The 14,342-nt window shown below is 34.2% G+C and overlaps 1 protein-coding gene across 1 annotated transcript; it reads right to left on the bottom strand.

Moving 5' to 3' along the window:
• Positions 1 to 2,278: 2,278 nt before the first annotated feature.
• On the bottom strand, positions 2,279 to 5,155 carry LOC137716578 (cytochrome P450 736A117-like). Its single transcript, XM_068456029.2, has 2 exons — positions 4,207 to 5,155; positions 2,279 to 2,976 (listed from the first exon to the last, which is right to left on the bottom strand). The coding sequence occupies exons 1-2, from the start codon at positions 5,128 to 5,130 to the stop codon at positions 2,362 to 2,364; spliced, it is 1,539 nt and encodes a 512-aa protein (XP_068312130.2). The 5' UTR covers positions 5,131 to 5,155; the 3' UTR covers positions 2,279 to 2,361.
• Positions 5,156 to 14,342: the final 9,187 nt, after the last annotated feature.

Genomic DNA, 14,342 nt, shown 5'->3' with positions numbered 1-14,342 from the left:
TGTGAGGGGGGAGCTTCTGTGAGATTTGTTTCCATTGCCTATGTGCACTGAGCCTTTAACTGATGATGATTCTCTACAAGGCAGTAACAATCAAGAGCAATAAGTCATGTTGGAAACCACAATCTTAACGGTCTATCAACCCAACTCATCAGCCTTTTCAAGAAGTTAGGAGGAACCCAACTTGAGAAAGGAAGGCATCTACCAAGTTTGTAGATTATGTTACTTATGCTTCTAGATATCCCATCTCTAAAGCAATAAGTAATCATAGTTTTTCAAATTCACATGTTGCATTCCTTACTGAGGTCTCAAATCTTGTAGAACCTACTACCCTTCAAGAAGTCAACCTTATCCTTTACTGGAGGAAAGCCATGTTTGAAGAACTTCAAGCTTTGGAGGAGAATTTCACTTAAATTGTTGTTCAATTACCTCTAGGAAATAAGGTAGTTTGGAGTCGTTGGATTTACAAAACTAAGCTCAAAACTGATGGCTAAAAAAAAAAGACACAAAGCTAGGCTTATTGCTCGTGGGTTCACTCAAACCTTTAGGGCACAGTGCATGTGTTACTCTCAGTTGTTGTCAATTGTGGTTGATCGTTATACCAGATGGATGTTAAAAATGTTTTCCTTCATGGAGAGCTTCAGGAGGAAGTATACATGCAAATTCCCCCAGGTTACTCTCAAGCAAAAGATGGCATGGTGTACAAACTACACAAGGCAATCTATGGTTTGAAATAATCACCAAGAGCTTGGTATGCCAAACTTAGTTTAGTGTTGGAAGATGAGGGTTTTCTCAGAAGCAATGCTAACTCTTCCTTATTTGTACGAAATGGATCCAATGGGAAGTTGGTTATCCTTATTTATGTATATGATCTTATCATCACAGGTGGCAATGCATCTGAAATGGACGCCTTGAAAGCCTCCTTACATTAAACCTTTGCCATCAAGGACCTTGGAAAGTTGAAGTATTTCCTTGGCATTGAAATGGCAACCTCACAACGGGGTTTACTTTTAAACGAACGAAAATATGTCATGGATCTCATCAAGGAAGCTGAGTTCACTAATTGCAAGCCAGTCGTCACCCCAATTGACAGTAAACTCAAGCTTACCATAGATGGCGAAGCACTCAAGAATGTCACATATTATCAAAGATTGGTTGGTTAGCTAATCTATCTTACCATTACTCTTCCAAACATTACTTTTGCTGTCAGCTTGGTCAGTCAATTCATGCATGCACCCACAATACAACATCTCAATATTGTTAAAAAGATCTTATGCTATCTCAAAGGGTCCATAACTAAGGGCATTCTCATGCATAACAACCAATCCACTGACACTGATGCTAACTCGGTAGCCAGTGCCCTTGACAAAAAATCCACCCCTAGTTATTGCACATTTGTTGGAGGCAACATTGTCACTTAGAAGAGCAAGAAACAACAAGTTGCCCGCTCTAGTGCTGAAGATGAGTATCGAGCAATGGCTGCCACTGCATATGAATTAATTTGGCTCAAAGGTCTCTTGTCTGACCTAGGGTTCTCGAGTATAGCTCTCATGTCTCTTATGCATGATAATCAGGCAGCCATGCACATTGCTGCCAACCCAGTTTTTCATGAAAGGACCAAGCATATTAAAGTTGACTGCCATTTCATCAGGGCTTAAGTTCAGTCACTACTCATTCAAACGATCTTCACTCACAGTCATGATCAATTGGCAGACGTGTTTACTAAGGCTCTATCGTCTGCACAATTTCAGCGTCTCCTAGTCAAGGTTAGCTCGACTATTCTCCTCGATCCAGTTTGAGGGGGAGTATTGGAATTACAAATCCTAGACATATATGAAGTCAGAAATCATGACACCCTTTGTCAACTTTGGCTGCTCGGCAATTTTTGTGTCAACATCATGGCACCATTTTGTCAACTTTGGTTGCTGACCAGTAATGTGTAGATCACTTCTTAGAATTGTTTGATGTCATCCATTAAATTAAAGGAAAATTAATGAAAATGGTTTAAAAACTTTGAGCTTTAATGATAAGGACAAAATAAAGGGTAAAGTGAATAGTACTAGGATTGACTTTTTAGTGTAAAAATGTTGTTTTTCGTTAAAGTAAACAGTAACATGAGTTTTTCATTAAAATTCCCAATTAATTAAGGAGTCCTTATTAGGGTATAGCTTTATCCAGTCTCTAGGGTTTAGTCTAAGGATGGTTGGTTGTAACCTGTCCTTCTCTTTTCCTTTATATGTGTTAATGTACATTCACACAAGACATGAAATATACCAGAAACTTAAACCAAATTTCTAGCAAATTGTTAAATAAAATATGAAATATTCCAGTACAGATGATTGTGTTGGTTTCTCCAATACTACATTAGCCCGAATATGGAATAGCAACGACTTTAAGAGGATATACTCTACGAACGCTTGCTCCAGTGGACTCAGTCATGTCTAAGTCCTCCCCTCTTGCAGCATTAGGCAGTGCCCAATCAAACTTGTGCATTAAATTTGCCAAAGCAATCTCTTGGACAGCCATGGCAAACTGGATTCCTGGGCAGCCCCGTCTGCCAGCTCCAAATGGAATGTAGTGGAAGTCATTTCCTTTATAATCTAGTGTACTATTCAAGAACCTTTCTGGTTCGTACTCTTCCGGGTTTTTGTACGACTTTGGATCTCTTCCAATCTGCCAGGCATTCACAATAACATGTGTGTTGGCTTTAATGCTGTAACCGTTTATCGTTGCATCTTGAGACGACATCCTGGGAAGTAGTAATGGTACTGGAGGATGCAGGCGAAGAGTTTCCTTGATCACGGCTTTCAAGTAGTGCATCCCAACCAAATCACCCTCTGTAATTATGTCCGTTTTGTTGCCGACAATTCCCCTTACCTCATTCTGCAGTTTTTCCATGATCTTTGGATGTCTTAAAAGCTCAGACATCGTCCATTCTATGAGTGTGAATGAGGTATCAGTGCCACCCACAAACATGTCCTACAAGAATGTTAATGAACAAAATTTGATTAAATTAACATTTGAGCACTTAGCTACTTATGTGATTCAAGAGTACTACATCTTTTCTCGAGTAAAATGTTTATATATGTAGTTTCATTCAAAATATCCAATTAAGTATTCATACAATGAGGACAATCTTTCCTCTTAGATACTAAAGGATGAAGCAATAAAACTATGTTTGTCATATTTTCATACCACATCTATAGGGTGAAACTTATGATTTTGGCAGTGGTTAAGACTTTATATGATATTTGATGAAAATTAATATATAGCTGAGTTTGAATTATCAGTTTTGGGTATATTTCATGAAAATTGTCATTATCACTTCAACAATATTACTTTGCATTCCTCCGTTCTTATTTTTTACACTCTTTCCTAAATTACTAGTATTCCAAAAGAGTTATCTTACATTAGAAATGAGTGCAAGATACTCTAAAAGAGTGGAACGTGAATAAAGTGGAAATGGCATCTCCCTATTCTATTTGTTCATATTAATATACCCAAAACTTAGTAACTTCTAGCAAATAAGGGGATATCCAAATTAATTCAATAATTTTGTAATAGGTGTGATGCAATTCATAATAAATGGTGTTGTGTATTCTAAATATTTGATTGGTTATCTTAATAGTTGGACCCCACAAAGAGATGAAAAAAATACATATATAATAACATTTTTATTTAACAATTGGGTGGAGCAAAAAATTGGTAAAAATATCAAATTGTCACATAAACCATCAAATATCATTTTTAATGTTTCACATTTGACATCTCCATAGACATACTCAAAGATATGACCACATGGCAAATGTACTATTGCATTAGCCCTTTAAAACATTGTCATTCTAGCATATTATTATTGTAAAATAGATAACAATACTCTAAGAGCATCTCCAATCATGCTCTCTATTTTTTATTTAAATTTTAGCTAAAATTTTGAAAAGCTATTTTAGTAGCTCCCTATAAAATTCTACTTCATTTTACTCTTTACTTTAGAGAGTCATAATATTATGATCAATTAAAAAAATAGTAATTAATGGTAGGAGCCCTTAGGAGCTCCTAGAAATTTCACTATTCTAGGAACATGTTGGTAAGTGTGATTGATAATGAAATTCTCTAAACCCTTCTTAGCTAAATTTTAGTTAGGAACTCATTTAGGGAGACAACTATGTACGCATGTAACAAAAGATTGAGAGAGTGAGAAATAATTACCAAGATAATAGCCTTTATGCTAACTCCATCAATAAGAGAATCATCCCCTCTTTCTTTCTGCAAGCAAAGCAAAATGTCCACAAGATCCTTTTGGTCCTCGTTCTTGATAAGAGCATCACCTATATGCTCTTGAACGACCATTTCAAGAAATTCATCGAACCGTTTAGCCAGATTGTCGAACTTGGCGTCCAAACCATTGAGACGGCTGACCCAAGCAAGCCATGGAATATAGTCTCCAATATGGATACGTGACATCAAGATTGACATCTCCGAAGAAAGTTCCTTAAACACCTTTCCGCGTTCGCCGCGATCACTGTATTTCGCCCCCAGTGCCACTCTACACACCACATCATTAGTAAGCGTCTCAAGCATTTCGCTTAAATTCACAACTGATGATGTTGATGTTGACGACTGCCTTATCTTGGTGATCAAGGATTCGGTTTCTTCTTCTCTCACAATACGAAAAGACCGAACCCTTTTGTTACTTAAGAGATTTAAAACACATATACTTTTTACCTGCCTCCAATACTCACCATAAGGTGCCGTGGCCACGTCTTTGAAATTGTAGCAAACCTTCTTAAAGAAGATGTTCTTGGGTCTGTTGGCGAATGTGATATCATGGGTTTTCATGATCTCGCAGGCAGCATCATCCGAAGAGACCACAAGGACCGGCACGCTTCCAAAATGGAGCAGCATGAGAGGTCCATGACGTTGAGCTAAGGAGTTCAGTGAGCGATGAATGTGCGGGCCTAGTTGGTGGAGGTTTCCAATGGCAGGGAGCTTTGGTGGAGAAGGTGGTGATGAGTTTGTGGATCTGGAGAACCATCTGTATATCAGTATAAGGAATATAGCCAAAAATACTAAATACTTGAAGGAAAAATCTTCCAACAAGCTTGACAAGGTTTTACTCAGGAGATTTAACATTTTTTTCTTCTTCTTCGTTATGCAATGTATATGACTGTTTGTTTGTGTTGTTCTGGGAAACTCCATATATGTAAGATCAGCCCGGGCCCAGGGTTTAGTGGAATTAATGATTCTATTTATTTTTTGCAGTGTAGAGCTTTTATAACTTATTAAGAAGTTAGGTTGTCGTTCCTAATTTTTATATGTCATTGATTGAAATCTAATTGTTTATTATTATTATTATTTATTTATTTATTTATTTATTTTATTTATTTATCAAAGTCTCCTTTTGATTTTGTCCACATCCTTATTTTAGATTTAAAAATTTACATATGTAAACAATTTGCTAGCCTATATTTTTTTAAATTTTTGGTTAAAGTATTTGCCTAATTTTTTTTGTAATTAATATTAATTGTTTTGTCTAGATTTTAGTTGATAATTGAAATCTCATCTCTTATTAAATTTAAGGTAAATAAGCAACCAAGCAAAAACAATGAGGATTTAAAAAAGAGTCAGTGTTTAGTTTAAAAAATGATGATAGTATCAATGTTCAGTTTAAGACATAGTTATAGTATCCGTGTTTAGTTCTAGAAATAATCAGTGTCAGTTAAAGAAATTCCGTGTTCAGATTAAAAAATAGTCAGTGTTAATAGTGATAGTACTAATATTCACTTTGAGAAATAGTGATAGTACTCATATTCATTTTATGAAATAATCAGTGTTCAGTTTAAAAAATAGTGATAGTACTAGTGTTTAGTTTAAGAAATAGTCATTGTTCAGTTTTAAAAATAATCAGTGTTCAATCTAAAAATAGTCAATGTTCATATGACATGACATAAACTTAAAAATTTATTCAAACTAAAATTAAAATAACTATTTCTAAATTAAAATAAGCGCTGTTTTTAAATATAAAAAATGAAAATCTTCTTCATTTTTGGTATTTTAATATTATTATAGGTTGTTCTAAGAAAGTCATGAATCAATGGTCAAATAAATAAACAAACAATAAAACAAAAAATAAAATAAAATTATATTGTTTATGGAGTGAAAGTAAAGTGATATGCGAGAAGAAATGTGAGAGGAGAGATGAGAGAGAAAGTTGATTTGGATGAGTGAGGAGAGAGGAAAGTAGAGAGAGAAAATTGATGGGAATAGGTGAAAGATGTGAGAGAGAGAGAGAGAGAGAGAGAGAGAGAGAGAGAGAGAGAGAATGAGAGTTAAGAATTGGAAAGAAGGGAACGGGTGGAGTGAGGAAGGGGGTGAGAGAGTGTGTGTAATGGAAATTGGAACGCGTGAGATTTGTGGGTCGGTTTTTGTATTATGTTAAACTTTTGTCATTTTCGTTAAAGTTTAAAATTTAAATTCTTTTCATTAAAGTTTAAGCTTTTTTCATAAACATAATTATTAGATAGTTTATAGTTAATAAAAGGTATGAAGAAGTCATTTTCATTAAAGTTCTCTTATATTTATGCAGTCAACTTTTTTTTCTTTTGCTTATTATTGAATATTAATCTTGATTGTTCAATGTCTGGTGGGTTACACTTTTATGTTTCATAGGTACAATTTTATTGTACATGTTACTTCATTCAAATATATCTGTTGGTACAATATGTTTTGTGACTACAATTTCATTATACATATTGATATAGGCACTACGTCTTTTGGAGAAAATTAGGTAAAATGGTTTCGGTTGTTGAATTTTTATGTGTTCATAAGAATGCTTATAAAACAATGTGGTACATTCTTTTTATTGAGTTTTTACAGGTACCCATGAGTTTGTTCTCTTATATTTATTTTTATGTGGGTACATTGTTAATTATAAATTTCTTGTAAATTCAGTATATGTACCCATTGGTATTTATGGATTTTGGGTACATACATTTTTTTATGTTCATTGGTACCTTTTCTGTCAAGTTCTTAGGTATATTGTTTTCGTATCTACATCTACCCATAATAAATTTAATGAGGTACATTATTTGCCTTAACACTACTCGATTAAATTTGCAGAAATATGTGCCCAATTTTTATTGTAGACATTTTTTAAAATCTCATAATCCGTGAGATTTGTAAATCTATAATCCCATTAATTTTCTGATTTTGACAATTTCATAATTTTTTTAGATTTTTTTTTTTCAAACGATAGATTTTGTAAGATTAGATGTTAAATTAGCTATCAACGGGGTTTGAACCCAATCCTCATGTAAGGGCTCACCGTATTTCCACCATTGTGGTAAAAGACCACTTGTATATATAATTTTTTTTAGAATTGACGATAGACTGAATTTCATTAGAATTTCAAATTACAATAGTTCTTCGATTTAGGGTCCCTTGAATGTTGTTAATTAGAGCAATTTTGAATTGAAAAACACAAGAAGGCAGATTGTTTTAAGTGTTGACTTTAATCAACAATTTTAAATTTTAAAATAAAAAATAACATAGAAATGTAATAAATACTAGGAAAAATCATACACCAAGTATACTTTTAACACTTAAATATATATTGAGACAATACTTTTTAAATATTTCAAAGAGAGACAAAAGTTAATACATGTGTAAGATGACATCATTAATGTATTTTTTTACTTAGAATGTAAGTTACAAAAATACCCTTATATTTGAAAAGGTGGAGGTGCATAAACCCTAGCTAGGTTAGTGAGTGGAGGAGGGGCAAACTCAGAGAAGAGAGAGAGAAAAGACGATCCAATTCGAGAAGAACTGCAAGAAGAGAGGCGTTAGCGTCGGTCTACGTATAGGGAAGCATCGCAAAGATCCCGGAGGTCACGATAACGCTGGAGGCATGTACCACCACCGGATCCGGGGTATTTTAATAAAGTCGGTATGACATACTTTCACAAGCTCCGCAATAAGTTTTATTGCCCTTTCGTCATTGTCGACAAGCTCTAGTCGTTCCTCCCCCACGAGGTTAAGGACAATGCACTGCTTATCGATGGGACTCAATACGACTTCTTCAAGGTCCTGGGCAAAGGCGTATTGCCGCAGCACCAACCCGTTGCTGTGATCACCATCATCCTCTGCTACTTCCAGGGAGATAAAGTCCGAGATCGAACGGACCGAGGAGGAGCAGGATGTGCCGGAACCGGTTCTGAATGGAGCGATGCAGGTTGGAGAGAAAGTAGCAATCTCCCAGGACTCATGCGTTTTCTTTGAATTTTCAGTTGGGATGACTCTTCACCTCAAAAAGTGTGATTTTACATTAACGAGGTAAAAATTCCTCTGAGTTTTGTGTATTTTTTTTTCAATATTTTATGACTTTTGTTAAATTTTGATGATTTTTTTAAAAGGGTTTCTAATTGGTGGTGTAGGCAGCGTTCGAGTTGATAAAGACTGTGGTGGAGCCAATTCTGGAGCAGTACAGAATTGAAGGAAATTCATGAGAAGAAGGATAGGGTGGACGATGGAAATGCTGGAGAGTGGGGTAATTTAAAAGTGATATAGTATTATGTATTTATAGACAAGTGATCTCAAACCTGTATAATTAGTTAGCTTTTTCATATGTAATTGTAATTACATTAATAACTAGTTAATTAATTATATGAAGTCCACCTTAATTTTTCACGTCAGAAGGGAAAGGCCATGTGACCTTTGCAATGCTTGAGTTGTCTTTTTTCACAAGGGTACTATTGCCAAAATAATTTCATGAGAAGTATAAGAAGTGTCGGAAGAAATTCATGAGAAGAAGGATAAGGTGGAGGATGGAAATACTAAAGAGTAATTTATGCACGGGTAACTTAAAAGTGGTACAAGTGATCTCAAAACCTTCTATATGTAATTAGTTAGTTTTTCGTATAAAGTTGTTCCATTCATTTAATGATTGAGTAAAATGTTGTCCTTTTTATAGGGTTGTTTCAGTTAATGATTGAGAAAAAGGCTGTCTCTTTTGAATTCTTTGTAGTTGTTTGCGACGTCGTCCTTTGAAACATGTAATTTTTTATCTTTACGTTATGAGGTACTTTGTGGTTGCCTTCTAAACAAATAAAAAAATCTTTGCAAAAAATGGTCAATGACTCATTAAATTGATTATGTGAAAATGGTTGAGGACGGGTTGAATTAATTTTGCAAAAATGATTGAAGACGGGTCGAAGTGATTCTACAAAAATAATCGAGGACAGATTGAACTGATTCTGCAAAAATGGTCGAAGACGGGTTGAATTGATTCTGCAAAAATGATTGAGGACGGCTTGAACTGATTCTGTAAAAAATGATTGAGGACGGATTGAACTGATTCTGCAAAAATGGTCGAGGACGGGTTGAATTGATTCTGCAAAAACATCGATGATTGATTGAACTGGTTCTGCAAAAATGGTCAAATACGAGTTGAACTAATTCTGTAAAAATTGTAGAAGATGGGTTGAACTGATTCTGTAAAAATTGTCAAAGACTAGTTGAACTAATTTTGCGAAAATCGAAAACAGGTTGAACTGATTTTGCAAAAGTGATTGAGAATGGATTGAACTGATTTTGCAAGAGTGGTCGATGACGAATTGAACTAATTCTGTAAAAATGGTCGAAAACTAGTTGAACTGATTCTGCAAAAATGATCAAGAACAGGTTGAACTGATTGTGCAAAAATGGTCGAAGATGGATTGAACTGATTCTACAAAATAAATAGTATTTTAAAACATTGTTTCCATGTTTTTGGGATGGGCTTTAGTTGTTTTATATTTTTGTCTCTCCTTGACATGTTTAAAAACTAGAGGAGTTCCTATATAGTGAAAGTTTTTGTCTCTATATATAATGCTCCCTTGATTTAAATATAGTTCATTGTGGCTCAGATTCACAATCTAAAAATTTTACGTAAAACATTTGTTAAACAATACACGTATGACAATAGAACAATACGTTCTTAAAGGTTTTTACAAAATGCAGACGTTTTTTAGTGTAGGGTTTAGGGTTTACTAATTTACTAGTTTAATTAGGGTTTATTCATTTAAGTCGTTACAGTCTGAGGACGCCATCTTTGAAGTTTGAATATAAAAAAGATAATCATCATGTTCCTCTCATAAAAAATGATAACCAAAGTCCAAAAAGTTGAAATCAATTAAAAATAATTAATTGGGTATTAACCAATCAAAACCAATGTGTGTTTGTATGGAGGTAGGTAGGTAGCATTGAGGTTGCACCATTCGCCCTGTAATTTTTCAGCGTTTCAATTGTTTTAATTTCTTTCAAGTCAAGTTGTTTATTTGAGAGAAATGTTAGTATCAATCGTTTATGCATATGTGGAAGATCAATAAATATATAAATGAAAGAATTGAATCCCACAATTGACAATTCCCAACTACTAACCAATTATATATGAAAAGCAAGAACAAAAGAACCAATCAAAACCAATGTGTGTTTGTATGGAGGTAGGTAGGTAGCATTTAGGTTGCACCATTCACTCTGTCATTTTTCAGCGTTTCAATTGTTTTAATTTCTTTCAAGTCACGTTGTTTATTTGAGAGGAATGCTAGCATCAGTCGTTCATGCATATGTGGAAGATCAATAAATATATAAATGAAGGAATTGAATCCCACAATTGACAATTCCCAACTACTACTAACCAATTATATATGAAAAGCAAGAACAAAAGAACCAATCAAAACCAATGTGTGTTTGTATGGAGGTAGGTAGGTAGCATTGAGGTTGCACCATTCGCTTTGTCATTTTTCAGCGTTTCAATTGTTTTAGTTTCTTTCAAGTCACGTTGTTTATTTGAGAGAAATGCTAGCATCAGTCGTTCATGCATATGTGGAAGATCAATAAATATATAAATGAAAGAATTGAATCCCACAATTGACAATTCCCAACTACTACTAACCAATTATATATGAAAAGCAAGAACAAAAGATCAAGATTCAAAACCCTAGTAGAAGAGAAGAGAAGAAGAACAATGTTCTTTCTTTCTTCCCTTGCAACTTTAAAAGTAAAAGCAACAAGTTACAAGATGGATGACCAAAGTTCTGGGCCCGACCCAACCCATGGTGTGAGCCCGGCAAGAAAACAAATCAGATACATCTCACGTGCGGGTGGTGGAGGGGTGGGGAAAGTCGGAGGCTTTCACAAGGGCCCACAACCCATTGTGAGGTGACATGCCCAACTACAACGGCCGACGTTCGGCTGTCGCCATTCTCAGTTGGACGTGACGGTGACATTTCACATGAAATTTGGGCCATTTTGACAGATCTTTTTAATTAAATTAAGTTAAATTAAACGGCCGGTAGCCTCCTTTGGCCAATCATTGTTTTTCGTGTGGTGTTTTGTTGCTACACACTCGTTTTTTTTTTTTTTTTTTTTTTTCCACGTACTAAATATGATTATTTAATTTTTGTTCAAAATCCTAGATCTGAATTTTTAGTCAGACATGCTTCAATTCAATGGGAGCAAAGCTAGAAGGAGATAAGGAGAGCACCCTAGATTAGGGTTTGCTCTAGCTTAGTGCAAGTTTTCAGGAAGATTTACCCCACTTAATAGAAATTAACCCTCAATATCAAGAAAAATTAGCTAACTCCATTCTCGTGTCTCTAAGATAATACCAGTCTGTCACTCACACATTAGAATCGTTGAAAAAAAATTCTTAATCTTGTAAAATTTCTAATTCTATTCTTGAGAGAGTGTGTGATGTGATGATGCCATTGTGAATAGTGGCGGGTGCATATTGGGACCAAGGTGGTCCTCCGAGAAATATAAATGTGACAATCTTCCGAGGGTCCTCCAAATGTTTGTTATGATACCTTTTATGCACACTAAGTATTTGACAAAATGACTCTCTCAAGTTACTTCAATAATACTCGACAAATTCTCCCAATAGCCCTCATCAAATTTCTTTGGCAGATGTTAATATCTTTTGATATGTGCGTAACTTGGTTCGGTTGATAACAACAAGACCACCAAGTGTTCGACAAAATGTTTCAGCGAATAAATTGAAAATTTCTTTTACGCACTTTGTGCTCTATTTCTATATTAAAAAAAAAAAAATTTAACTTTTAACACTGGAACCCTCCGAAATTCGTATTCTAAATCCGTCACTGATGGTGAGTGAGCTAATTCTTATAAAAATGGCAGAGTGCAGCATGTGGTAGATATGGATGGATGAGTGTTTTGTAGGCATACGTAATATCATTTACCCTAAAAACAAACTTTGCGACTTGAAATTTTTTGATAATTGAATATTGTTATGTGAACAGAAAACCCTTTTCATTTAAATTTGTCTTTAAATGGATCGTCTACGTCAGACACACTTAGGTTTATATTTTTAAAAGAAAACTAATGAAAATGGTTTGAAAACTTTGAGTTTTAACGATAAGGACAAAATAAAGGGTAAAGTGAATAGTATCAGGTTCGACTTTTTAATGTAAAAATGTGATTTTTGGTTTAAATGAACAGTACCGTGAGTTTTTCATTAAGACCCCCTATTTTCAATCAATATAGCTAGGTTTATGTTTCATGCCGTGTCGTATTTGCTCGTTTTATTTTACACATTTATATATAATCACGTGAATAAAAAAAAAAAATCTAAACATATAATAAATGTGACAAATTTTATCTTCTCGCATTTTCGATAAATAATCTTATGAGTTAATAAACCGATAATTTAAATTTCTCTCTTATTGACCTTCAATCATCCTTTGGTCATCATTGTTTGATAAATTGTCGCAAAACAAAAGGCGTGGTCTAATTTCTATATAAATATTTGACTTTCTCCTCTCTCTCATTCATCTCTCTTGTAGTCACCCTCACATGTCGTTGTTCTGTAATTGCTCCGGTACTGTGGCCTTGATCGTCAATACTAATTGATAGCTAGGTGTTCCCCTTCTGCTAGTAATGATGTACGTACTTATGCTTGCTCTATTTTTGTTTCAAAAGCCTAGAAATTTCTCAAGTACATGGTTAATGATTTGTGATAAAACCACCTACATAACTCAGAGGATAACATTCGAACTTGGGTGTAAAGAGCAGGCACACTACCTTGAATGCTAACCTAATCGACATATCTTAGAGTTTGGTTTTTCCTTGGATATATTTGAAGAAAATATAAGATCTGTTTTTCTTCAAACGATAGGAGAGTTTTTTTTTTTTTTTTTTTTTTTTTTTTTTTAAGGAATAGGAGAGTCTTTATTGTTAGAGGAATTAAAGTAGGCAAAATTGTACTACAAAAATTGACGGGATATGTCTACTCAATTGTATCTCGTGAATTTTTATTTTTATTTTTTTTGTAATTCCAGGTTAGGCAAATCAAGTGAGTAAATTTATATTTTTATTATTTTTTCCTCTATAATACATAGTTTTTTTTTTTTTTTTAATAAAAAGATGCGATATTTATTAATATGTTGATAAAATATTACAAGAGGATAAAACATAAAGAAGTGAATTTTTTGAAAAAAAAAAAGAAAAAAAAAAGAAAAAGAGGTCACTATTACAAAATAAAAGAGAAAAGATGTAATCACTTAATACAACTATCCCAAATTAAGATGTCTGCTACTATATCCGATGATTCCTTGAAACAATCCATCTCATGTTGCTCTCCGATTACTACTCTTACAAGCCTATGTGCTACCTAATTTGTTTCTCGTCTAACATGAGTAAGTTTAGGTCATCTCCAATTGAAGGGTCCAGAGGGCTAGAATGCCAAAAATAGCTTGAAAACCGTCTCCAACTGAGGGCTAGGCCAGAGGGCTCGTGGGCCCCACGAAATCAGAAAGGGCCAAATGGCCAACCAACTAGCCCAAAGGAGCCAGCCAGCCAGCCCCAGGCTGGGTCAGGAATTTAAGAATTGATGTCGGATATAATCGACAACTTTGCTATTAATCTTGTCGGTTATATCCAACATGAATTCTTAAACAAATTTTTGAATCCAATGGCTAGTTGACGTCAGCTAGCCATTGCTAGCTAATGTCAGTTACCATTGGATTCAATTTATTTATTGTTTTTTTTTTTTTTTTTTTTTTTGGTTTTTTGGGCCAATTTTTTTTTTTTTTTTAATTCTTAAAAATTCTAATTTTTATTTTCTATAAATACCTAAACCATTCATTCACCATTCCTACACCATTTCAATTCTCAATTTTCTTACCTCTTTCAAAAATATTTCCTTCAATTATTTCAATAATTTTCAAATGGCCTTGTCTGCAAAAAAAAAGGTAGGGCTTGGACCTGAAAAATGATGAAGCTCTTTGCAGGGCTTATAGATGGGTGTCAGAAGATAATGTGAGGGGGAGTTCTCAAACAAGTGAAGG

Source organism: Pyrus communis, chromosome 3, assembly GCF_041283825.1.
Source record: "Pyrus communis isolate YQ-2024b chromosome 3, ASM4128382v1, whole genome shotgun sequence".
NCBI classification, from domain to species: Eukaryota; Viridiplantae; Streptophyta; class Magnoliopsida; order Rosales; family Rosaceae; genus Pyrus; species Pyrus communis.
Note: the sequence above shows the minus strand (reverse complement) of the source record. Positions and strands in the feature narration are given on the sequence as shown.